The following is a 27,410-nucleotide window of genomic DNA, read 5'->3' on the forward strand; positions in this document are numbered from 1 at the left end:
TGAGTTTACTGCACCTTGAAGGGTAAAGAGCCCTCAGCCTTTAGGAGATCTGGGGGCCTCTCTTAGAGAGGTGTGGTTTCGCTCCCACCCACTTAGGAAGCCGAGCACCCAGAGAACTACAAGTCCCAAGATGCCTCGCGTCCCCCGTGGTCGGACCAATACCGTTTCCTGCACCCTCCCCAGAGCTCCCTCGCTAGCGAGCGAGGCGGCGCCACCATGGCTGACAGCCGAGGCGATGCAAGTGAGGCGGCCCTGGGCTCTCCCAGTCCTGCCCAGCAGCCGCCTCGGGGAAGGGATAACTCGGAGGAGACGGCGGCGGTAGACCCAGTTCCCGGCGGCATGGAGGGAGGGGCAATGGTCCGGGATCCACCGGTGCTGCCGCTGGGGAAAAGACTGGCAGGCAGCCCCGCGCCCGGGGAGACAGGGGGCGGGGTCCCTCCAGGCGGGCTGGCCCTACGCTTCGACAAGCCCATCAAGCAGGCCTTCTACAACACGGGCGCCGTGCTGTTCGTGTGCCTGTGCTGCGGCGCCGCCGTGCTTGTGTACTTCATCCTCGAGGCCTTCCTTCGGCCACTACTGTGGGCCGTGCTGTGCGGCACCTTCCTGCACCCCTTCAAGAGCTCCCTGACGCGCCTGGGCCGCCGCTGGCTCCGCCGACTACACCGCGCCCACACTCCCATCGTGCTAGCTGCGCTGCTGCTGCCCCTCTGCTTCGCTAACTACGGTGTGGAGGCCCTGGGCGAGCAGGTGCTGAAGCGCCGACGCCTGCTGCTGCTGTTGGGCGCAGGCGCTCCCCTTCTCTACACCCTCTACCACCTGGGCAGCTACCTAGGCGTGCAGGTGCTGCTGGCCCACGTCTGCGCCCTCATCTGTCGGGGGCTGGACTACTTCAACACCCTGTGGGTGAGTGAGTCGGGGCTTCGCCGCAGCGCCCCCTCTTTCCCTCTCCTCACTCTCTGCCCCATGCGCGCTCTGGCAACCGGTGGCCGGAGGTCTGCCCCGAACGCGCGCCCCACTGGGACATTGTTTGTATTTGGTTTTGCAACCTTCCCCCCGAAAATGCTATGGTTACCTTTTTTTTACTTTTTAAAAGTGGGCATTTCGTAAATGGAGATGAAAGGGTTTCTTAAATCTCTTGGACCTCTTTAGCAGCAGTCCAGTGAAGCCAGGAGACATACCCCTTCTCAAAAACATGCATAACATTCCAAAGGAAAACCAATTAATAATAACACTTTAAAGTTTGCAAAGCACTTTGCCTAAGAGAACTCATTTGATTCTAGGAATAACCTTGAGAGGTTATTATCCCCATTTTACTGATGAAGAAACTGAGGCAACAAGATCTGACTTGCCCAAGATAGAACAGCTAATGTATGATGTTGGATTCCAACTCAGATCTTCAGTCTCCAAATCCAGTAATCTTTATGTACTGCCTCTTATGACAGCCTATTCCACTTTTGGACAGTTCTAATTATTAGGAAGAGTTTGTTTTTTACTTTGAATTTAAATTTGCTTCTTTGGAACTCCCACCTGTTGCTCCTTGATCATAGTTCAGCTTCTAGGGACCAAAAGAACAAAGCTAATCCCTCCTCCGTGTGACAGTCCTTCAGATATTTGAAGACAGCTTTTATACTCTTCAATCCTGCCTTCACCAGACAAAAAATGTCCAGTTCCTTCAACTTGAATACCATGGACTCCAGGCCATTCCCTATCTGGACATTTTCTAGCTGATTAATGTCCTCAGTGCCTGGAAACAGTAACTAAGAAACTAAAGATTGTTAGTTAAAGGATAGTACTGGTTGAGAATGGGTTGGCCTACTTATCTGGACATAAGAATCCAAAAACCAAGGGAATTTGAGTAAAAATAGCTTCTAATGTACCTTCTAACACTAGGATATTTATCTTTCTTTTGTCCTAATCATGTTGTTCAGTACCACAGAGTCCTAAAATTTAGAGTTTTGATACACTCTATCCTGGAGGTTTTGTGTCTGTATCCAAGTTGGCTTTCTGCCCAGAACATTTTGATCACATTTTAAGGATCTCTTTCTTGATATATGTGTGTGTGTATTTCAATTTATTGTTTATTTTTAGTATTCTTTTAAATTTTATTTCAAATTCTCTCCCTCTCATACTCACTGAAAAGTCAAGAAATGTTATATATGTGAAATCATGTAACATGCATTAACATATTAGCCATATTTCCCCCAAAATCAAGAAAAATAAAATGAGAAAGTTATACTTTAATTTGCACTCAGAGTTCATCAGCTCTCTCTGGAAAGAGATAACATTTTTCATCATGAGCCCTTTAAAATTGTCTTGGATCATTGTATTGATCAAAATAGTCAAGTCTTTCACAATTGATCATCATTACAACATTGCTGTTACTATACAGTGATCTGGTTCTTCTCATTTCACTTGACATCAGTTCATATAGTGCTGGCTCTGTTTTTCTGAAACTGCTCTCCTCATCATCTCTTATAACACAGTAGAATTCCATCACAATCATATGTTATAACTTGTTCAGCCATTTCCCAATTGATGGGCATCCATCCCTTTGATTTCCAATTCTATGGTATCACACATACACAAAAAAAGCCCGAATGTGTCCATATAGATCCTTTTTCTTTTCTTTGACTTCTTTGGGGATACAGACCTAGAAGTGGAATTGTTGGGTCAATGGCTATTCATTGTTCTATAGCCCTTCAGGTATAGTCCAAATTGTTTTACAGAGTGGTTGAACCAACTCACTACTTAACCAGCAGTTCCTTAGTATACCTACTTTTTCCACATCCCTTCCAGCATTTGTCATTTCTGATGGGTGTGAGGTGGTACCTTTTTTATTTTGCCTTTCTCTAATAAATAGTGATTTAGAGCATTTTTTCATATGACTGTAGATAGCTTTGATTTCTTGTTCTGAAAACTGCCTGTTTATATCCTTTAACCATTTACCAGTTGGTGAATGACCCTCATCTTTATAAATTTGATTCTGTACTATACTCAGTGTATACTTGAGAAAGGAGTCTTTTATTAAAGAAACTTGCTGTAAAGTTTTTGATATTCATTGTTTATGGTACCTTTTTAGCATAATGTAATTTCTCTGATTATCTCTTTCAGTTAGATGTTTTTATTTTTTCTTTGGCTGAGATCATGATTGCTATCCCTGCCTTTTTTATTTCAGCTGAAGCAAATTAGATTTTACTCCAGCCCTTTATTTTAACTATATCTTTCTGTTTCGGGTCTGTTTCTTGTAAACAATATATTGTTGGGTTCTAATTTCTAATCCCTTCTGCTTTGCTTCCATTTTATGGGTTAGCTCATTCCATTCATATTCACAATTATGACTACTGGTTATTTTTTCTTCCATCCCATTTTCTTCTGTTTCTTCCTTTCCCTCTTTTATCCTGTCCCTCCTCAAAAGTCTATTTTTCTTCTAATTACTGCTTCCCTTAATTCCTCCTTCCTTTTATTTCCACCCTACCCTTTTTTATCCCCTTCCCCTCCTATTTCCTTATTGGGTTGTTGTTCCTTTTTTTGTTTTTCAAGGAGGACTGATAGCATCCTAGAGTGATATCTTGGCTCTCTCAGGAATTGAATTTAAATGAAGCAGTTTCACAAGAGTTATTGCCCTTGCTTTCCCTTCCAAAGTCATCTAAATCAAGTGTCAAGACAAAAACCAGGATGACTGGTGATAACCCAAGATGTAATGGATGACTTCAGCATCTTTAATGTCTGACCAGGATCTAAGCACTCTGTACCTGCTTTTAGCTGCCTTCATGGCTGTTGGAACAAATTGTTCTCATTCACCCATTCCTTGCAGGGAAGTCTCCACATACTTGGGATAGACATTCCTCCAGCTTATCAGTGGCTTTGAGGACTGTCAACCTAGTTTAGTTCATCTGCCCAGACAGTTTACCAGGGTAGGCTACTGCATATGCTACAACTTCTTGAAACCACAGATGAGAGTTAGGTGATAGATGGACACCAAAGGTAGGTGACCAACCCTGAAAGAGGGGCTAGGTAAGCCCTCACACCAGAGGCATTGGTCTTTCCTGAACACCCTATACATTTCTATTGGGTAAGCTACATTTCTATATGCAATTGAATATGTATATATATATATATTTCCCTCTTTGAACCAATGCCCATTATAGTGAGGTTCAGGCATTGCCTACCTTTCCCATCAATTTTCCCCATTACTATAAAAGCTATTGCATGCCTCTTTTTTTTTTTATGATAAAATTTTCCCCATTCTATTTTTCCTTTCCCCCTCCTCCTAATGCATCCCTCTTTCTCATCCTTCATTTTTTTTGGGAGATTATTCCAACATAATCAACACTAACCCAGTCCCGCTGCCTATGTAAAGTTCTTTTAACTGCCTTAATAATTATATTCTTAGTTTCATGTATCATCTTTCCATGAACAGTTTACTCTTTCATGTTTACCTTTTTATGTCTCTCTTGAGTCTCCTGTTTGCATGTCAAATTTTCTATTTGGCTCTGGTCTTTTCTTTAGGAATGCTTGAAAGTCATCTATTTCATTAAGTATCCATTTCCTTCCCCCTGAAGTAATACATTTGGTTTTACCAGGTAGATGATTCTTTATTGTAATACAGCTGCTGAATCTTGTGTGATCATGACTATGATGCCACAATATTTTAATTGTTTCTGGATGCATAAAGTATTTTCTCTGTGACAGCTTTTGGTGTGGAAATTTGGCTTTAATGTTGTAGGAGTTTTTATTTTGGGATCTCTTTTAGGAGGTGATTAGTGGATTCTTTCAATTTCTATTTTATCCTCTGGATCTAAGATTTATTTCTTGAAATATGATGTCTGGGCATTTTCTTTGATCATGACTTTCTAGGTAGTTCAGTAATTCTTAAATTATCTCTCCATCTATTCTCTAGGTCATTTGTTTTTCCGATAAGATGTTTAATATTTTCTTCCTTTTTTTAGGCTTGTTTTTTTGTTTCTTAATGTCTTGTGGTGTCATTAGCTTCCATTTGCCCAATTTTAATTTTTAGGAAATTATTTTCTTCAGTGAGATTTTATACCTCTTTTTCCATTTGACCAACTCAGCTTTTTAAGAAGTTGTTCTCTTCATTGGATTTCTGTGCCTCTTTTACAAAGCTGTTAGTTCTCTTGCATAATTCTCATATCTTTTCTCCATTTTTCCTATACTTTTTCTATCCCTTTAACTCTTCCAAGAATTCTTGTTGGGTTTGGATCTAATTAGCTTTCTTGGTAGCTGTTTTCATTTTGTCTTTTCTCAATTTATGTCCTGAGCTATCCTACCATTGTGGTAGCTTTTTATAATCAAATTATTTCTTTGTTATTCATTCATTTTTCTAGCCTATTTCTTGACTTTGAACTTTATATTAAAGTTGGGTTCTTCTCAGTTGGGGGTGAGGAGACACTGTCCCAAACTTCAGACTTTTTTGTACTTCTATTTTCAAAGCTAGTTCTGGGGGTCTTGAAAATGTTGTTGCTTCAAGGTGGTTTGGTCCTGGAAAAGGTTTGTCACTGCACTCTGATCTTTACCCCAGAGAGGTCCCTGGTCCTCTGCTGCTGCAAGTACTACTACTCCTCTTTACTTTGAATTGCTGCTCCCTTGTGACTGACCATCAGTGCTTCTTTCAGCCGTAGAACTGTGTATGGGCAATAGAGTTGCCAGTTAACACCAGCTATACCCAGTTCCAGCAAAGGTGCCCTTATAATCTATTCTCTTTACTTACACTTCTTTGCTTTCACTATCATTATTTTGCAATGTGGCTTCTGACCTCAAGTAACTTAAGTAAAATGGTGCCCTCCAAAATTGCTAGTGATCTATTAATCATGAAAATCCAATGACCTCTTATCAATCATCATCCTTCTTCACCTTGCTGCAACATTAGAGACTGCTGATCACTTTATCCTTTCTAATTGTGATGAGACTACTTTCCTACCTTTCCTACTGTTGCTTCAATCACCTTTGCTTCATCATCATCCATATCTACTTACTATGGTTTACCCCAAGGTTCTGATGTACCTCCTTCACTTTCTGTGAATATCTTTTATGTAAGTCAATCATATTTTAAAGTGCTTTAAAGTTTGCAGTGCACTCTATATACATTCTGATTTTATATTATTTCATGAGCACTGTTGCACAAGTTAGAATAGTTTTCTTGATTGACTAATCTGTAGAGAAATCATATTAATTGGATTTCGTATATAAAACATGTCCTGTTAAATATAGTGTTTCTAATAATACCTAATTAGAACTTAGTATTTCTACTCATGAATTATCTTTTAGTAGTAACACATTTTGAGTTGAAATTAAAGTTAAAAAAATAACTAAAGCTTTTTAAACCAAAAAAATTTACATTTTTATATATTTGGAAGTTTTCAACCAAAGAGAAATTTTTTTTCTTTTTTTCAAAATAAGAGAAGATGTAAGAACTTTCCTAGAACTACTTTCTTCATCTACCAATCTAATATGTATAGTAAAAAACTACCACAATAGCAGTTTTAAAATACAAATACTTGAAAGTTTTGTATAAGGGAATATGTTTGTATTTATTTCTATATACTTGTTTTCTCATCCTTATGTTTTCTGTTCATTTATTCCTAAAGATCTGGACATTGGTAGTTGGCTATGTGTTGGCTGTTTCTTTCAAGTGGAATGCAAGTACTGAACGCTATTTGAGAGCAGTTTCAATTCCTGTCTGGATTATATTACTTTTCCACTTAGGTGGGTCACTTGTTTTTTATTCCAAGTTGTGTCATGTAAATTAAAGCAAATATTTTTAGATTTATTTTATTTAGAATCCTATTAGACTTTTAGAAATGTTCATTTGTAACTAAATGTAACACTTTCAAATTTTCATCTTTTAATTTTGTTAGATTTTTGTTTTTAAGAATTGAAAAGATCTACAACTTAAAATATCACATCATTAAAAATAATTTTTATAAAAATATATTGCTTTACCTTTTTATTTTTCTATCTTCCTGTAATACATCTGTGGTCAGTGTTTTAATAGTATTAAAAATTACCTTTAAAGTCCTTTTCTGCTTTCAATCCATGATCTTCAAAATATGACTACCATGTTCTGGCTTACTTCTTAGAAAATTTATTACAGTAGCCCTTTGGATTTTTTTTTAAACCTATGTTGTTTTGGAGAAATTAATTGGAGAGGAGAAACATAGATATTGTACCCTGTCAACCCTTTAGTATCTAATCCTTGTGCACTAAAAAGAAGAATGGTCTATTTTATTATCTATGCCCTCATCCTTTTCAGAGTAGGGTGGTTTCATTAGAAGTACCAGGAAATCAATTCAGACCCCATATTTGAAGGAACAAATAGGAGCTTTGACTCAGATGATTAGCAGTTTGTTCCTAATTTAGGATGGCTTTTTATTAGTGATTATAATCCTTTAAAATGTACTAGGATGTAGCCTCTTCTGGAAACACTCATTTTTGAGTTCCCTAGAATTAGGATCAAATTCTTAAACCTTTGGATTGGATTTGTATTTTTAGAGCTCAGTCAGAGTTTTGCACAGAAGTACCCTGTTCACTTTTCCCGCCCTCTGAAACCCTATGTACAGAGTAGAGTTTGTTTGTTTGTTTGTTTGTTTTTTTAACCCTTGTACTTCAGTGTATTGTCTCATAGGTGGAAGATTGGTAAGGGTGGGCAATGGGGGTCAAGTGACTTGCCCAGGGTCACACAGCTGGGAAGTGGCTGAGGCCGGGTTTGAACCTAGGACCTCTTGTCTCTAGGCCTGCAGAGTAGAGTTTTAAAAGCCTGTGTGTGTGTGTGTTTGTGTGTGTACACACGTACACATAAATAAAACTGTCCATTTGAGTCTTTTACATTGATTGGCTTAAAGGGCTTAAATTTATTTGCTTTTTATTTTATTTTCAGCATCTCTGGCTGGCTCCTGGAGAATCCCAGTATTCCTGGTCATAGTTTTTCTGATGTCTGTGGGTACTCTTTATGAAAAGCAGAGTGAAAAAGTCTCCTCTGGTAAGAACTTTTAGTTTATTAAAAGTAGTATTCTAAGAAGTATCTTGGATATTAAATGCCAAAACAAAAAACCCTCCACATTTTCTGTTAAAAAATATTATTTTAAAATTATTTAAAATATGATTTAAAAAATGTTATGTTGGTAGTGACAAGTTCTTTGAGAAATTTATAAAAAAAATTATCTTTCTAAAGCCTGCTATCTGTTTTTGTGGAAGTTCACAAAAGTTATACATGCTAGGAAAAGCGGTCATTTGCAAGGGGTGAGAAATATTCTTACTTTGGAGCTCAGACTTAGAGCAAATAGCCATTTGGAATACAGCTAACCATAACCCCTGAAAGTGAATTTAGCTAACTATGATCCTAGGAAAGTGAACAACTGTTTAAGTTGTTTGAGAACTAGATTAGAATAACTCCATCATAGGAAAAAAGTGAAAAGCTGCTTTTTATATATTGCTTGGCTAGAAATAAGATAAACATAACCAGAAACATGAGAAAAACACATGAGATTTCTACAAAACAAGAATACTAAAAAATACCTTAAAAGGTGAGGTGTAAAGAAATAATCTAAGCATTTTAAGTCTTATAGAAAAAGTTATAATAAAGAGAATATAATAGATCATATAGAAAAATTACCTAGAAATAATGGAAACAAACAAGAAAATTCCATTTAGCAAATACAAACACCAATAAAAAGAACCTCCAAGTTTCAATCACCAAGAAACATTACCAGAAACTACATTAGAATGTGATATTATAAAGAGCATATATACCAAAAATTATCCAACTGTTTCCTAGTCAGTGAAAATACACTTTGAATCCTGGAGATCTTTAAACAAAGGCTTGATGACTACTTGTCATATGGTGGAGGGAAACTCTTTTTTCCAGATAGGGTTTGGATTTAGATTGTTCTTTGGGATCCTTTCTATCTCTGAGATCCTGTGACTTTTTTCACCTGAAGAGTAGGGGCCCAAGTCACACAGGTGATACTATGGCAGAACTATAATTTGAACTCTTCATAACCTGACCCCCCTTCCTACCTTTCCAGTCTTCTTAAACCTTATTTTCTTTTACCTACTGGCCTACTTTTAGTTCCTGAGCATAACATTCCTTGTCTCAAGATTTCCCCTACTCTAATCCACCCTCCACAGAACTTCCAGAGTGATTTCCAACTGTATAGGTCTGAGAATGTCACCCTCCCTCCTCGAGGGATAATAAATTCCAGCAACCTCCATGATATAATACAGAGCCAGTTTGCATTTAAAACTCTTTGCAGTATGTTTCCTTACCAACCTTTTCCATCTAATTACACTTTGTTCTTCAGTTATATGTTGTCTCCCTATTAGAAAGTAAATTCCTTGGGGGAAGAAATAGTTTTTGCCTTTTTTTTTTTATATCTCTGCTGCTTAACATAGTGTCTGGCACACAGTAAGCCCCTAACCAATGCTTGTTGTTTGAATGCATTAGATTAGAATGCCGTAAAAATGCCATTCTGCTAGTAAGACATCTGACACTATTATGGTGTGCTTCTAGGTTCGTATGCTAGAGAAACTTTTCAACCAAAGGATCTTCTGTGGTTTCCAGTCAGTTGTGAAGCAAGACTTTAAAATTTTATTTTAGATGGGATTATATAATTTGTGGATTGAGTGATTGATAGAGTAAATGAAATTTAGCAGTTTTTTTTTTACATTATGATAAGATTTGGTTATAATGAGATTTCATATCTCCATGGTGGTACTAACAGCAATGTGTGATACAACTAATAAATCTTCAAACGCATAAGAATATAGTAGAGGGAGCAAGAATGGGATCTGAATCCCAAGAAAAACAGTAAAATTTTTGTACCATTGGCATAAATTAGGTAACACTGGTAAAATGGGACCTGGATTGGGAGGGGGGAGGTGTGTAACATCTCGTTTATCTCTGATGTCCTGGTTTCCTTTGTGGCTTAGCCATCATCCAAATGCAAAAGTTTGTGTGAGGTAGATTGACTTCTTATTTTGATGATCATACCTTGGTTTCTGGCCTTGAGGTTGAAAGCATTGGTCTTTGAGCTAAGAAGGATCTATGCTAAAGTAATGCTGCTGATACTTAATAGAACAACATGTCATAAGATTCGATGCCATTTATTAGATAAACTTTAATGTGAAATCCATGTAAAGTAAAATATAGCAATATATTATTATATTTTCAACTGAGTTTTTTTGCTCATTTACATATACTTTGAAGTTGTCTAAAATCTTAAAACCCTCACTTGCAATTTACATATAACTATATACATTGTTTTGGTGTAAAGTTTAAAACAAAGTATTTTAAGTATTTCTAATTTGAAACAACCTTTCCTTTTTTTTTTTTTTTAAAAGAAATGTATTTATTTTATAGGGACAGAATTACCTGGTCAAGTGATTTCTATTGCTGCTTCTACGTTGGCCACATTTGCAATATCCATCACAGGGTATGAGCCAGGTCAGGAAGAACATAATTCAACACAACAACTGTCAGGTGACTAAATTGTATAAGAATATAAGATGAAATTATAACATCTTATGGCCAAATATGTGGGGTTTATAAAACTTCTTGACTTGCTTGTTTCTACTCCATTTAAAATTTTCTTTCTGCTCTTTCTTAATTTTATGGGGTTTTTTTACCTTATATACTTTTCCTGAGGTCTTTTTGTTCCATGTCTACATTCTTAACTGATCATACCTGCTTTTTTTCCTTTTTTCTTCTTCTTTTCTTCATCTTTGCTCCTTTCCCTTTGTTATTTTGAGTGTCTTAAGAAAATACTTAATAAATTATTTCTAAATTTTCTTCATTTTCTTCTTTTCTTCACATCTCAGGTTTTTTTCTTTTCACCTGTAATTTTTTTTTATCCATTCAATTCTGTTATTCCTCATCTTCTTTTGGTTCCCTGAACCTTTACTCTTTTTCTCTTTCCTTAACCCACCTCCTTTTTCTTTCCTCCTTTTGATTTGTCTATTCTTTATTTAGTTTCCTCATTTTCCCCTTCCTTCTGTACCCACCCGCCCCTAATTATCTGTTGTAGAAGTCTTCCCTTTCCTTTTTTTTCTTTTAAAATGGGGAAAGGTACCTTATGGTCAGTACTTCTGTGCTACTTAACTTCAGTAAGTTTCCCAGTGGTTCAGTAAGCTCTTTGCCAATACCTAGATTTAATTTCTGCTCCCTGGGCTTACACAGGCATATACTAATTCCTTTAGTCCAGAACCTCCTAACACTTCTTACTGTGTTTTTCTTGTAGTCTAGGCCTAGCTGTGTATGATGGAGAGTAGAGTTGGGTGACAGTCAGGGAGCCAGTTGGGGGCCTGCAGAGCACCAGCAAACAGTTCATGCCTAAGGGCTATGCAGGCCCAGTGCAACTCTGACCCCAAAGTGTGCTTAGCCACCTCTCTGGTTACAGAAAAAAAGATCCATTAGCATTAAAGGACATAGAATAAAGGAGAAATAGCTTAGGTGGTAAGTACAGTGAAAAGGAGGAAATAGTATTTCTGTCCCTGGTTCAAGCCATTTTCCTTCCTGAAAGGTAAAGGTTAAATTTAGTGGTTGGACTTAAATTATATGAAATAATGTGGTCGCTGAACTTACTATATCTCAAGTCAGAAGTTTATTTACAAAATAGAGGGGAAACAATAAAGTAGAGAAATGTGAGAGGTTAGAGAAAATACCTATACTAGTCCTCAGCCAGGAGGGCTGCTGGTGAGTAACTACGAGGCCTCCTTCAAGATGGAAGCTAGTCTTTTAGGAAACTAGGAAAGGAGTCGGCCCTTTTCACTCACCCAGTGAAGTAGCCCAGGAGTCAGAATCTAAGTTGAAGCCACGATCCAACGTACATTCTCCAGTGAAGTTCCCTCAAAAACTATCTCCAGGAGACACTCTCCACAAGACTCAACTTTCCCAGACTTCCTCAGCCAAAGGATTTTGTGACTTTTATGGTGATTTATCCAGTTCTGCCCTGGGGCAGCGTCTGTAGGAGTGACTTCTCACCTCTAAAGGTGTTAACTCTCCTCCTAGGATTCACACATTTCTGAGTTGTCACCTTTGGATTCACAATTTTCTGAGTGTGTGAACTCTTAAAAGAATTCAAAAGTTTCTGGCTGTTTGAGTTAGAAAAAAGGGTAGAGCTCTCCAAGTATCTTACTGGCTTCTCACCTAGCACTAAGTAGGGTGTGAATTCACTAAATGGTTTTCAGCTCCTCCACCTAGTTCAAGTTCGTGTTGATTCAATCAAAAGGTAGACCAAGGAGAGTTAATCCTGTCCTCACAATCTAGGGAGGTACTAAGGAGGGGTATTTAAGTTATTGTTAACCAAAGTTTTAACTCCAACTAGGCAAGGAGAATAAAGGATTCCCTTTTCACAAGTATAAACTCAGAATAGACAAAGAGAACCAAGTATTTCCTTTCACACTACCAACCCTCCTCTGAAAATTACTTAGAGGCAAGTCATGTAACCTTCGTGGTCTTTAGATTTCTCACTATAAAAAGAAAAAGTTTATTGGAGGCCTTTGAGGAACCATAATCCTATGATCCTTTCTACTAGTTTCTGTTTTGTAATCCCACTGCCTCTACCCCCTCAGCCAGACTTATAAGGGAGCTTTGACAAAGTTCCTAACCCCTACTGAGCATAAAATTTGCTATGAAAGAAAAGGAGTGGCTTCAGAAGGTACTGCAAATACTTTTTTTTTAACTCTTACCTTCCATCTTAAAATCAATACTGTATATTGGTTCCAAGGCAAAAGAGTGGTTAGGGGTAGGCAATGGAGGTTAAGTGACTTACCCAGGTTCACATAGCTGTCACATGTCTGAGGCCACATTTGACATAGAGGTTACTTTTGATGTGTGCGAGTCACAAAATCTTCACAGACTGACTTCTTAGTGATGTTATATGTGATTGGAAACCAGAGTCCCGTGTCATCTTGGTCACAGACATAGGAGATGCTCCTCAAGTAACATCCAAGATACAGCTTCCTAATCAGCTTCTTGGTAAGGTTATTGACATTAACAGAAACAAAAGAAAAGATGAGAGATCCCAGTCTGTCATAGCCATGTTATCTTGTAGTAGCAAAAAATAGGTCCAACATTGTGGGTTTTCTCTCTTTCCTCGTATTTAGCTGTTTTATACCCACAGTTTATAGGTTTGCTTAAAGATAGTAACAGCAGTATCTTATTGTTGATCTATTTAAGCAAAGGTATTGGTATACTTCATTGTGAACTTTACAATACTGATTATACCTGTTCCATTCTCTTTCCTGAAGGTCAACTGTTTTGTATTTCTTCTTGAGATGACAGCCAATTAAGGAGTAGAGGAGTCAGGTGCCTTCTAGATACCTTCACTAGACCAATAATCAACCTAACACTTTTATCTTGTGGAAATCCATTCTTTACTCATCCCCAGAGTATAGACCTTTTAAAATTCTAACAAAGTTTGATAGACATAGATGGGCCAATAGAAAAATAGTTGGATACATTTAATTAGTAGGACTAGGCAAGGGTAATAAGGATGGCTTCAATAAAGATGCCTTCTGAGATCACTGTTAATAATGGATCAGAGGAGTGGGCAACATCAGTGAAAGTATGACCTTAGAACTACCATACAGGTACTTAAACTAATTAGGGTTTTTTTTCTCCCTTAGGAAAAGAGTATAGTTATAAAAACTGTTCTTTTATAGATCATACCCTAAAATCATACTTTAAATTTGTATGCCTTATTTGTCTGATCAGAGAGACTATTTGACCAGAAGATGTATTTGATACTTAATGTTTTTATTATCTTTACACTGAAACTACCTAGAAATTCATATTTTTAACTTAAAATTGAGATTTTTTTCTGTTTTGATTCAACCGTGCATTGCTTTATTTATGTAAGGCACTATATTACTGGGAACACAAGATTGGAAATAATACTTACCCTCACAGAACTTACATTTTATTTGGATGAAATGGGCATAAAATGTTTATACACACACATTAGAAATATAGTAAGATATAAAGCAGATATAAAGTAAATATAAAGTTATTTTAAGGGAAAGAAAGTGATAACAGATGAGTTATTTCCAGATGTTGGAGACCCCATGTGCAAAGGAATATTCCTATGGGATTTAATGTTCAGAGACAACCAGTTAGACTTTTAATTTAACTAACATTTTAAAATTTTAAATAATATTTCACATCTTTGCCTTAAGAAGTATGACAAGTACTAAATTTTAGAAAACTTCTAATAATTTTACTTTAAAATTTTATGTTGGGGGCAGCTGGGTGGCTCAGTGGATTGAGAGTCAGGCCTAGAGACAGGAGGTCCTAGGTTCAAATCTGGCCTCAGACACTCCCCAGCTGTGTGACCCTGGGCAAATCACTTTACCCCCATTGCCTAGCCCTTACCACTCTTCTGCCTTGGAGCCAATATACAGTATTGACTCCAAGACAGAAGGTAAAGGNGAGTCAGGCCTAGAGACAGGAGGTCCTAGGTTCAAATCTGGCCTCAGACACTTCCCAGCTGTGTGACCCTGGGCAAATCACTTTACCCCCATTGCCTAGCCCTTACCACTCTTCTGCCTTGGAGCCAATATACAGTATTGACTCCAAGACAGAAGGTAAAGGTTTTAAAAAAAATTATGTTCTCTTACCTATAAAAAAATCAAGTACAATTGAAATAAATCCCATTTATGTTAAAAGCAAAAAATCCAGGGTGCCAGTTGTATCAGGGCATATTTGTTAAAATTCATACTCCTATTTGCTATTTCAGCTAAACATCTCTGTCACTAGTGTCTGAAAGCCTAGACAAGGCAATATACCCTACTTAGAAATTCAGATCTTTGAAGAAACGAATAAGCCTTTTGAAAGTTGGGGTTGTAAATAAATATCTACGAAGAGCTTTCTCTACCTTGGGATTTATATGTGATAAATTTATGGGCATTTTTAACAATTAATAAATATTGTACAGGTACAGTAATTTGTTTATAATTAATTGCTAAAATCACAGAATGATAGAACTTTAAAAGGAACTTTGTCAACCCTTTTTATTTTACTAATGAGGAAACAAAGCCAGGAAAATTGTAATTTGCTTAAAGTTTCATTGTTACTAGTATAAACAGATCTAAATGCCAGATTGTCTGACTTCAAGGAGTGTTGTTCCCAATACACAGAAATATGTGTTAGTTGATATTCTTAATTGTTTTTGTTTGACAGAAAGTAAAACAAAACATCAAATGAAGATAAGAGCAAATGTCAAAAGCCTGGCATTTATAAATGCTAATTAATATACCAATCTACTATTACTAGTAGAAATTTATTTTTTATGGTTGATACAGCTTATATCAAAATTCTTTGTATTTTTCTATTTGAATAATATGTGTGCATAAATTTAAAAACTTAAAATGGCCTAGGTTGATCAGTTGTCCAGTACTGGTATTTGGTAGAAATTAATTGAATACATGATTTTGTTCCTCTTACAGAAACTGCAAATGATGGAGAACCCATTCATACATTTTCTTCGTCTTCCTCTGCTTCCTCTCCATCCCCCACTTTGGGCAGACAGAGGCCCGAGATTGGAACATTTCTTAGAAAAAAGAAAACTAGTGATGTATACTTCGTCACCCTTGTATGGGCCATCATTATAGTCCAGATTTGGTTGAATTTATGGATTGTCCAGTTGCTTCCAGTGCCTGTTGCAGGTCATTACTTAGTTTATTGCTCTGTTTTCCATTCCCGCTTGATCTTTTGTGAGTTTTAAAGTAGTATTTGAGTGTAGAATTAATGTGCAAGATATTAGGGGTCTTATTTGTGCTAATGCACAGTGTGTATAATGCAGAAGAAACAGGAAAATGAACAAATGGCCTAGTTTCATATAAGAACTAACCTTTAATTAATTTTAAAAGTCACATCTTTTTTCTTTGGATAAGAAAACAATTTCAGCTTAAGAAGTATATATTTATAGAATTTTTTAAGCAGAGATATATGTTGAATTAAAAGTATTCTCACACACATATATCGAGTTATATTCCTTTTCATAGATATTCTTTAAGTACAAATACCAATGTTTTTGGATTTCCTACCTTAGCTTGATGGCTTTCAGTCAAACTTTTAATGCTTTGAGCTTTTAAAGGACAAGTTATAAGGCATAGCATGAATTCAGCAGACACCATGCCCATACATTATTTCAGGAAATCCCTAGAAAGCCATTTGTTGAATCTGGAATTCCTTAGAATATGCTTTAAGTACTGTAATTGTAAAATCCTCTCTCTGAATGGTTCCAGGAGGCAACATAAGTAGTAACATAGAAACAAAAGACATGGTTACTGCTGGAAATTTTTATTATTCATTTATTCCTCTAAGGTTAGCCATATCTTGACTGTATCTCCAGGCTACACCTTGAACTACAAGGTGATCATTGGCACTTTGGGGTGATATTAGGGACAGAGGTTGTGATGAGTGGAAACTCACTAAGGATTGTGGGTCTTTTTCAGATTTGAATTAATCCTGAAGACTTTGTAAGACCTGTCTTTGGACTTAGAATAATCTGGAGCCTCTTTACCTAGCTCAGACAAGAAAACTTTATTGGAATTCTTCCACTCAGATGTCAAAGTTCAGTGCAATAAGCCACTGTAGGATTCCAAACCTAGATCAGGAAAACAAGTCCTTGTTTTGGTATAGGACAGTGATTCCCAAAGTGGGTGCTACCGCCCCCTAGTGGGTGCTGCTTCGATCCAGGGAGGGGTGGTGATGGCCACAGGTGCATTTGGGGGCAGTGAATAACTGTAAGGGGGCACCAAGTAATATTTTTTCTGGAAAGGGGGCGGTAGGCCAAAAAAGTTTGGGAACCACTGGTATAGGACTAAAAGAAGACCAAGCTAATACTTGTTTTAAAAAGCAGGTAACCGTGAGCAAGATTAGCAGGGCTGAATCACATGGCTTCCTTAAGTATTATAACACTTTTGGCCCATACATCATCAGGCTTGGTAAACTCCTACTTTCATAACCTAACAGTAGATTACAAAACACAGGAAATTTTTTTAAGTATGTAAGATATGAAATTAAACTATCCTACAGTAGTATGAGGTCATAGTATATCCATATCAATAGCACTGTATGCTGTTTTAGTTGATATATAGCTCAATATATAAAGGAGCTGGAAAAGATCCAGAAAAGAGCTATTAAAATTTTAATCAGGTGTTTATGGGACTTCATTTGAGGGCAAATAAAAAGATACACATTCTTCCTTCTGGAAAGATGATAGCTGTGACATTTGTTTGAAAATAAAGTCTTTCATTTAATCCTAGACTATTGCAACCAGAATGCACCTCTTGAACCTTGAATGATGTAAGTTCAGGACAAATAGGAAATAACCAGTTCATTTATTCTGCATTTGTTTGTTCAACAAACAGTCATATACAAGAATAATAAGTAGTGTATATAATTTAGTACTTTGAACTAAAAAAATATATAAAATATATAAAGGGAAAAGTATAAATATATTTTAGAAGACTTCAATAAATTAATGAATTTTAGTATTATTCCATAAAAACCAGATCAAGCTTTAATTACAATAGAAACCAAGTTAATTATTTCTGAACTTAGCATTTCAAGGATTATCTTTCTGGCCATCATCTATTTCCTGTCACTTTCTCATGACTATCTTCTAATATTTGAGGGGCTGTCATGTGGCAAAGGACTTGGATTTCTTTTACTTGACCCCGTGACCAGAGCTAGGAGCTGTTGAGTAAATGTTGCAGAAAAATAGATTTTGGATTTAAAAACTTCTTTTCTTTTTAGATATGAAGAAATCCAATTTGGAATATAAAATCCAAAAGTGAAATGAACTTCTTTGGTAGCTAGTGACTTCCCCCATTACTTTAAGTCTCTAACTGTAACCCAGAAGATCCTTTGTCATTGTTCTAGAGAGAATTATTTTTTAGGTACAGGTAAGTTTAGGATGCCTCTGAGGGTCTCTTCATACTTGGAAGATTCTATAGTCATGTAACTGCAACTGAACTCTTGACCAAGGATGGACCTTTCCTTGGCACTCCTAAGTGTACTGTTGTAAACATTAGTTTAATTGGTGAAATTTTGTAAAAATGGCTTTTTAATTGAAGTTTAGAATTAAATGCTAGGTTCTCTAAATGTTCTTTCCCTCCTGCCTTATGTCTGACTAAAATGAAATACATACTTAGGAATGATAGATCTGTATATAAGTTATTCTTTTTATCCAAACCTAAGATTCTTACTGTTCTTTAAAAATTAAAATTGAGGAGGGTGTTGGTAGAAAATACATTTGCATATTAGATTATATCAGCAAAAATTATGTCTATATTTACCAGTTCAATTTTTGGGGAAAATCTTTATACGTGTAAACAAAGGTTATCCAGCGTTTGATTTGTATTAATTGCTGCCAAAAAATATGATTGTCATGATTTTTATTTCTTTTGGCAAAACTAATTTCTCCTAAAAGTAGACAAAAATTTATTCTGAATTTGTAAGATTTTATAACCTAGAAACAAAATTTTAGAGTTGGAAAGAACCTTTGAGGTCACTAATTAGAAATATCAGAAAGGCCTAACTATATAACGTGGTCCCATAGCTATAAAATGATTTAAATTGATTCTATTAAATACTAAATACATAAATATACTTATTTTCTTTTTTGTGGAGCTCTAGATAAAAGTTAAAAGTATAGAGGTTTTTCCTTTTTTAAAATCTTTGTCTTTTTTATTTTTTAAATTGATTTCAGTCTGGATACTCAAAAAACTTTTTATACATTTTGGAGCTGTGAACTTCTTAGAGAAACGCTGCTCCGGCTGGTGGCAAATTCTGGAAAAATTTTTGAAGGAACGGCAAGAAGCTCTTGCACCATGGCCCATTATAGGGCTTGGAAAGTTCATGTTAAAAGTTGATAGCAAGGTACAGTATTTCAAGTGTGGGGAGTGGTTTTTTTGCTGTTGTGTATTTTTTTTTTAAATACTTCAAAAGCAAGCATTTTGCTATTTGAAAGACAATTTCAGAAAAACTACTAAACAAGTTCTATGTTGAATCATGTTTTCCTTCTTGTAGTCAGTGGTTTCATCTTTTATTTCTTCTAGTAGTATGTTGAGGGACTTCTTTACAAGAATAGCAAAACCAAGATGGAATTGTGATCTGAATGTATTGTATTTATAATTTCAGAGGAATGTTATACAAGAAACATCTTATAAAAGTCACAAACTGGAAAAAGCCTAATTTAATATTCTTTCTTTCAAAAGTTCAGTCTTGTTTCTGCAAGAATCTTAATAACTATTTTTCAAAGCCCAGAAACAGATGTAGAGTTTAAAGACAAATTCTGCACATTTTAAGGATATTTAATTTTCTGTTAAGTATAATGAAAAAAGCATAGGGCTTAGAGTCAGATGACTTGGGTTCTTCTCCTGGTTCTTCTATTCACTCTGTGACACTGGGGATATTGTTGATTCATATTCCTTGATGAAAAATCATCTTATCTTAAATCCCTAGTTACTTTTTGCTTTGAAACACAGTGGAAGAAACAGAGGCTGAGTGTGCTGGACTTTGACACCCAAGTCAGTCATTGGCATAGAAGAGACTCAAACCCAACTTTCCTGACTCTTAATTTTATGCTCTAAATCTTTTCGAACCTCATTTTATTTATTTGTAAGATGAAGATAATAATACTTATAGCACTTACCTAACAGAGTTGTTATAAGTCCAGCATTTGGAAACAGGAAAGAAAGGATTGTTTTTATATTATTATTATTTTATTTTTCACATTAATTCCTCATTTACATCAGAGAGTTAAAGGAGCTCATGTCATTTAAATCAAAACAGACATTTGAAGTAATTAGGAGTTAAATCATTTATAATTTAAGTTTATCGTGGATATTCACAAGTTGTTTTCACTATCACCAAATAAAAATTTTAATTACCTCATTTAAAACAAACTTACCTACTTTAATATTTTTCTTTGGCATCAAATACATAATTAAGTAAACTGTTTTCATTACGTGAAATACATATATGCATTTAAGGTGAAAATGACTTTTGATTAGATCAACACTGAAACCCTTAACATATTTGATTATCAGACAGCTCAAAATTCATTATTTCCTTTTCAAATGAATATGCATGTAAATTTAACCTGAAGAGCCTACATTCAAACTCAGGTCCCCAACTCCAAAATTTTCCATTTTCAAAGACACTATTGACACTTAGCAATGTCCAGATTTCTTCCTACACCTCTTGATATTTTTTAAAAGTTCCATATTACAAACATCATAACATTTTAAAATAATTAAGCTTGCATTATATTAATTTGCATACTTTTTGTGAAAGAATGCCTGATATGCCTTTTGCAACCAGGCCTATAGGAACTAAAGTAACATCATCTAGATTTGTCTTTCATTTAGATTTTTTAAATGCATGAAATTATTTATAAAAAGAATGCCAAATATAAGCATATCTATACTTGTTGAAAAATGCTTCGAAAATAACAGGTAAACATTAATTCATAAACTTCTTGAATTATTTCTATCTATTGCTTGTAATAACCTTTACAAATATAAGTCTAATCTTTGGGATTTTAATACAATTGATAAAAAAAGAAAAGTCCTCAAACATTTCAATTATGTGTTTATAATTATTTAATTATACTAGCAAAACTTTCCCCTCAATATTTACTTAATTGAGTGGTGATTTTTAAGCTGTAAAGATACTGAATTACAAATTTCTCTACTTTTTTTTTCTTGGTTTCTCTTTGTTCAGGAATAGTTTTATTCTCATGTTGTGGACAGATTTCTTTTTCTTTTCTCTTCATTGCATTCTCTAATAATCTTCTGCTGTTCTTCTCTTCTCATTAAACCCCAATCTACAAGCTGTGGCATTGGCTTAATAAGAAGGTAAATAAACATATTGATTGCTACTAATGCATTGTGGGGTTTTTTCCCTAACCTTGCTTTTCAAGTCTGTTTCCTTTAAAAATCCAACTGTCATCATGGTTTTTTTGTCTAAGCTATGGAAGGTCATAAAATCCCAATATTGCCATAGTCTTTATGATGATTTGTTTAAAATGAGAGATGTGATGAAATCCCTATCCCTAAAGAGCTTAAGAATTCCTTGCTTTGTCATGGCCAGCCAGACCCAGGTCTGTATAATGGTTCATAGATCTCTTTTGCCCTAGGATTCTTTGAGAGTTCACTAATAATATTAAACAGCATTTACTGAAAAGAATGCAAATCACACAGGCTCTTCTGTTGGTGTTAATTTCTTTTCCTAGTCAACAGGAACTTTATTAATAAAATAGATAAGTGCCTGCTGTGTGCCAGACTTTAAGCCAAGTGCTGGGTATACATAGACAAAAATTAAAGAGTTCCTGCTCTCAAGGAGTGTGCAATCTAAAGGGGAGGCAGGAGGAACCTATATATGTCATAGGATCATCTGTTTAGTTCTAGAAGTCCAGACGGATCCTCAGTCCAATTTCATTATGTTACAATTAAGGAAACCATCTAGTCCAATTTCATTATGTTACAATTAAGGAAACCATCTAGTCCAATTTCATTATGTTACAATTAAGGAAACCAAGGCCCAGGAAAACCAAATGATTTGCCCAAGGTGGAGCAGGTAGTCAACATCAGGGACAGGATTTCAATCCAGGTCCTCTAGTTCTAGAGTTAGTATTCTTTCCATTGTATTGTGTTGCCCCTCAAAAAACAGGAACAAATTGTGAAGAGGATGGTACATCAGGAAAGGCTTCATATAAAAGAGGGAGAGGGGCACAGAATGAGGCAAGTTTGATCCTTAAAGACCATGTTAGAAGTTCTTCAGATTGTTTGGAATTTGATATTCAGAAGACCATATTGTTTCTCTAGTAGCCATTCATTGCTGAATGATTACAAATAAACTGAAGATCAAAAGTAAAAAACACACACACACACACACACACACACACACACACACACACACACACACCCTGTAGCCGAGTCTTGAAGGAAATTAGGGATTCCAGAGATAAGCATGTTCCAGACCTGAGGAAAGGCCAGTGCAGGGGAAAGGTGCAGCAGTTTGTCTTTGCTTCTTGGTTCTGCCCACTTTGCTCTGCATCAGGTCCTACAAGTCTTCCCGGTTTTCTCTGAAACCATCCCTTTTGCCATTTCTTATGGTATAATAATATCCATTACATTCATTTATCATAACTCATTGCTTTGCTTTTAAAGCCCTTCACAACCTTCTTTCCAGCGTCATCAAATGCTGTTTCCCATCCCACACTCTACTGTTCGTCAGACTGACCTTCTCTCCCTTTTCTTCCTTCATAAGAACCTTTCTTGAACCTTTGCACTCTCAGTCCCTATCAAATGTTTTTGACATAGCTCACACTTTTCTTTCTACAGAGACCTTTCTTGAGACCCCCAACTGCCAGCACCCCACCCTTACCCCAGCTATCTTGTATTTAACTACTTTGTACTTATTCCATATGTATTTATATAGTTACATGTCGTTGCTCCAGTTCCTTGAGAGTGGTTCCCTATTACCTCCAGGACCAAATATAAAATCCTCTACTTGGCTATTTTAAATCCCTTCATAGCCCAGCCCTTTCCCTCCACGTACTCTGCAATCTAGCAAACTTGGCCTTCTTAACTGTTCCTCACACTGGACACGCCATTTCTCAGTCTGAGGCATTTTCTCTGGCTATTCCTGGAATTCTCTCCCTCTCTATCTGTGCCTCCTGGCTTCCCTGACTTCTTTCAACTCTCAGCTAAAACTCTCATCCTCTTTAATCTTGGTGTCTTTTAACCTGTATACATTTTGTTTGTTCATAGTTATTTTCATGTCTTCCTCCATTAGACTGCAATATCCTTGAGGACAAGGAATGTCTTTTACCTTTCTTTACACTCCCAGTGCTTGGCACATTTTAGGTATTTAATAAATACTTGCTGATTGATTGGTTAAAGGAGAATGAGGAATCAAAGATGATATCAAGGTTGCAACCTTAATTACTTAAAGGTATCATTCTATCTTCAGGAGTGATATCTTTGACAGAAATAAGGAAGTTTAGAAGAATAAGTCAAATTTAGATTGATAGCTTCCCTGGGTGTGTGTTTGGCGACAATGAGATGTTTTGAACTTATTGAATTTGAGGTACACCATTCGAAATGGCCAACAGTCAGTTGGTGATACAAAACTTAATTTCATCTAATCTCTGAAAAAATGTCTAGAGGTAATATACTAGATAAACACATCATGATCATAATATACTTTCTGGAAATTCTTAAGCTCTAAAATGGGCGTGTTATTCACTTTCAGTTGCAAGCTAAGAGTATACATTAGTTTGAAGAGTAAAAGAAAAGAGAGGATCTATGAATATCTGAACTTCTGAAGATTGAGTAGGCAATAAAAATATTTAATTTAATTTATAATTGATTCAATAGAATCATGACACCATAGTACTGTATTCCATTATATTGATAATATTAGCAGTTTTCCAGTTGATGTGCACCACATTAATTTAAAGTTCTTTGCCACCACAAAAAAAGTTGATAAAAATATTTTTACTCATATAGCATTCTTCTTTTTTTAAGGGTCCTTTTCATTTCTCATTTTCTATGATTCCTTCTGTCATTTTACTTCTTGTTTTTTGGTCCCCTTTGCTTCTCTATCTGACCCTCCATTAGCTTTCCATTTCTGGCCCTTTTTTTTTTAATCCTATGGCCTAAGAACAACTTATTGGTCACAGACTTATTAAAAAGACTTTACATGCCCTGAGGTTCTTAATTTTTTTAATATACAAGTAAAACATTTTCTAAATCTTAAAAACAACAATAACTCAAGTTACTTTTTACTTTTTTAGCTCTTGGTTGATTTTTTCTGGGGGGCTATGGTTTTTAAGAGAAAAAAGTTTCCTCATGTCTAGTCTAAATGCTAAGGATGGATATAAATAGAGATCCATTTTTATAAAATTAAGATATACTTTTACAGATTGTAAAAATTGAATTTTATGGATATTCTAAATGTGTACATTTTAAAATATCCATAATTATAGTATTTATGGATCATTTATTTCCTGTTATAGATATATAGATATGTATTTATAATTTCCAAAGAATTTATTTTTTTAAAATACCACCTAGGAATGTGAAACCTACTGTCTTTTAAATAGAAAATATGATCATTTTGTTCAGTAGATACATAATGTAAGTACCCTCAATTTCAGATTGCTTAATTTTACATAAATTTTTATAGCTTCCTTTTTTATTAACTTCAAAATTTTATATATTTTAAAAAGACCTTCCATATCTTAAATGTTTGTTATCCTACAGTTGCTTTTGTCTTGAATGTTTTGACAGCATGCATTGGAAATTAATCCTTATAATTTAATGTCAGCTTTAATAAAACTTTTAGAGCTAAATTTTATTCTCTAGGTTAAATCTAATCTTGATCTAGCTACAGCAGCTTCAATTATGTGTATAATTACCTAGAAGAAATGGGGGAAGGTAGTTTAAAAACCAATTAGTCAATAACCTTCTAATAATAATTAAAAGTTTGTATTCTTTACAGGTATTCCTGTCAGAAATTTTAGAAAACTTCATAATACTTTTCATCATTATTTTGTTTTTGTAACTCAGGTAGTTTTCACATAGGCCCTTCTGGCAAAATACATTTCATTATACCAAATTTAAATATTACTAATTTAACAAGTGTATAGAAACAAAACATTACTATTATTACTAACAGAATCATTTTGGTTCACTTGTAAATATTAAAGAAGCTTAAAATTCTGAATATAATCTTTTTCCTCAGAATGACTGGTAATAAAGGAAAAATACTTCCATTTTATCTGCACAGTTTTATCTTCTTTCTGAAATGTTAAATATCTTTGGGTAGCAGAATATAGATTTCACTTAAAGAATTACTTAGCACATTAGTCCCTGAAAGGAATGTAGAGTTAGTTTACAGTAACCACCAGTACTGTAGTTTAGAAATAACCTTTATAGTGAAAGTGAATGACAGGATCTTAGTTTGTAAAAAGGTGAAGTATCAGCAAAAAATGTCACATGTGTAAGACATTGCCATATTTTTCAGATCCACTTAACAAAGAAAATATTATTGATTAAACTTCAGGAAAATATGATATATTTAGCTTTTTTACATTAAATAGCACTTAGGGGAAGAATAATTATAATTAATCCAAAAGAAAAATCAGTGAGTTAATGCTTTTTTTAATAAACATTTTTCAATCATTTGAACTTATTAATTCCTATAGTTTTGTCAGATCAGATTTTCCCACTGGCTTTTTATTTTAATGAGATAGAAAAAAATGTTATTTTCACATTGAAACTGTTGCTTTTATTTTCTTCTTAACACAACTGTGTTACAGGTAGTATACATAATAATTCTGGACTCTTGGGTGGTTAAATTGATTTTAGTACTATAAATATTTCTCAAATACAATTTTCTTTAAACTTTAGTTGAACCTAGTAGTAATTCAGGCTTATTTTTAAATTACATGTGTGTGTGTGAATTGATAGATGTTAATAAAAAGTTAAACTTTGAAAATTAAATATACAAAACTATATTTTCCCAAATTTTTTGCAAATGCGCTGCAAACTCTTCATAGTAACAACTCAAGAACAAATAAATATAGGTGATGTTTAAATTGGATGTCATTTTTATATGAAAATTTCTAAGGGGGATTTATGATTTAAGTTCTGTGTTGAGTGTATGTTATTTAATTTGCAGGATTGCTTACATTCTAACATTTCTTCAAACGCCATATTTTATAATGTCAAGAATATAGTCTACCTTGCATTAGTATAAATAAGCAAAATTTGAAGGAATATATTTTGTAAACCCTGTTTTCCACAATTTTTTTTTCACAGATGATCGTGTGGTTGGAAAAAATGCTAGATAAAATAATCAGCATTTTCATCATATTTTTGCTAGTGATAGGAACACTTCTTCTGGCCTTACTCCTTACAGCAAAGGTATAGTACAACAATAAATACTTCCTATCAATATACTCTTATGTGTTATCATTTTAGTTTGAACCAGAAAAATAATCAATGAACAGTAGAAGACATTTAGTAAATATTTGAATTTATTTCATCTATGTAGTAATACAATAAATACCTTTGTATTACATTTATGATAGCTTTTAAATGCTTCCTGATTTTTCTTCTACTGATTACATTGTTTTCTGTTTCCTACTGCCTTTAATCATCTAGGATCATGGTTCAGTTAGATTAAGATGGAGCTTAGCTTTTTTCCATGCTGATCCCTGCACAAAGTTTCCTCATAAAGTGATCTTCCCTAATTCTGATCCCAGTGTTATTCCCTTTTCATTTTCAGAGCCCAAAAGAGAAAGTCTCCCTAAAACTAGTGGGCTAGTCCTGTCACAGTGTCCAACTTCTTCATTACTCTCTTTAGGTTGAATTTGGCACATAAATCCCTATCTTGACTCTCTAAAGGGAGAGATTTTACTCAGTTGCAGCTCACATTTAGAAAATATTTTTCATTGATTGTTCACATTAACAGAATATTTCCTTCTCAATTCTGCCAGCAGCCTGGCCAGACATGACATTAAAAATAAAGCTAAGCTTTCTTCACCATACAGTAGAAAACTTCTCTGTAATTTTTAGTTTTGGAGAGCTTTCAGGGCACTGAGATATTAAGTGACTTGCCTGTGCTATCATGCCCATCTGTGTCAAAAGCAGGATTTGATCCTGGGTTTGAGAGACTTCAAGATCAGACCTTTAGTCATTTATTTGTTGAATGATCAATACAAGCTCAGTTCTAAATATAAGCATTCTTCTAATTGGTAATTTTTAAAAAAGGTTAAATATTATTTGTTTTTCATTCTAAGTCTTTCTTTTTAACCTAGGTGCATCAAGAAAGTGTACATATGATTCAAGTCACAAGCAGCTTAATCAATGAGACTGTTGCCAACCACCCAGAATGGGCGAAGTAAGACCACCCTCCTGAGGCCTGAGGTTTGACCAGAGTAGTAGGAATAGTGAAAGAAGTTCGGCATTCCTCCCTTTATGTAAAGACTTGTTTTTTAAAAACTGAGTAGAATAGGTGCTGTGTCATGTAGGAATGACAAAAAATGCTCTTCCCAAACATTGAAACCTTTGGAAATCTTTGCTTCTGGTGCAAACAGTGGCCCATTATAAAATTAATAGTTATTCAATACCTCTCAACATGTTTTTACTTTGCCTAGAAGGGATGGAGAGAGGTCCTGGGCCTGAGATTTCACCTTCTTCTACTAAGGTAGGCTGGTACCTTCTTTGCTACTTCAGGTGCAGAGCTTAGAGCATTTGAGGTTAAGTGACTTGCCAGGGTCACACTGAGAGAGTATACGTCAAAAGTGGAACTTAGACCTTTCTCAGACTCAAAACATCTTCACTCCAAAGCTGACTCTCTCCATCCACTG

The 27,410-nt window shown here is 35.2% G+C and overlaps 1 protein-coding gene across 1 annotated transcript in view; it reads left to right on the forward strand.

Annotated features, from left to right (window-relative positions):
- Positions 1-216: 216 nt before the first annotated feature.
- TMEM245 (transmembrane protein 245) overlaps positions 217-27,410 on the forward strand; it is a 75,962-nt gene continuing 48,768 nt past the window's right edge. Inside the window, exons 1-9 of the mRNA XM_044658264.1 lie at positions 217-903; positions 6,606-6,723; positions 7,895-7,996; positions 10,376-10,495; positions 15,460-15,678; positions 18,732-18,901; positions 20,860-20,883; positions 25,858-25,962; positions 26,859-26,941. Coding sequence (XP_044514199.1) covers positions 217-903; positions 6,606-6,723; positions 7,895-7,996; positions 10,376-10,495; positions 15,460-15,678; positions 18,732-18,901; positions 20,860-20,883; positions 25,858-25,962; positions 26,859-26,941 — 1,628 coding nt within the window. The remainder of the gene's footprint in view (positions 904-6,605; positions 6,724-7,894; positions 7,997-10,375; positions 10,496-15,459; positions 15,679-18,731; positions 18,902-20,859; positions 20,884-25,857; positions 25,963-26,858; positions 26,942-27,410) is intronic.

Source organism: Gracilinanus agilis, chromosome 1 (assembly GCF_016433145.1).
Source record: "Gracilinanus agilis isolate LMUSP501 chromosome 1, AgileGrace, whole genome shotgun sequence".
Classification (NCBI taxonomy): domain Eukaryota; kingdom Metazoa; phylum Chordata; class Mammalia; order Didelphimorphia; family Didelphidae; genus Gracilinanus; species Gracilinanus agilis.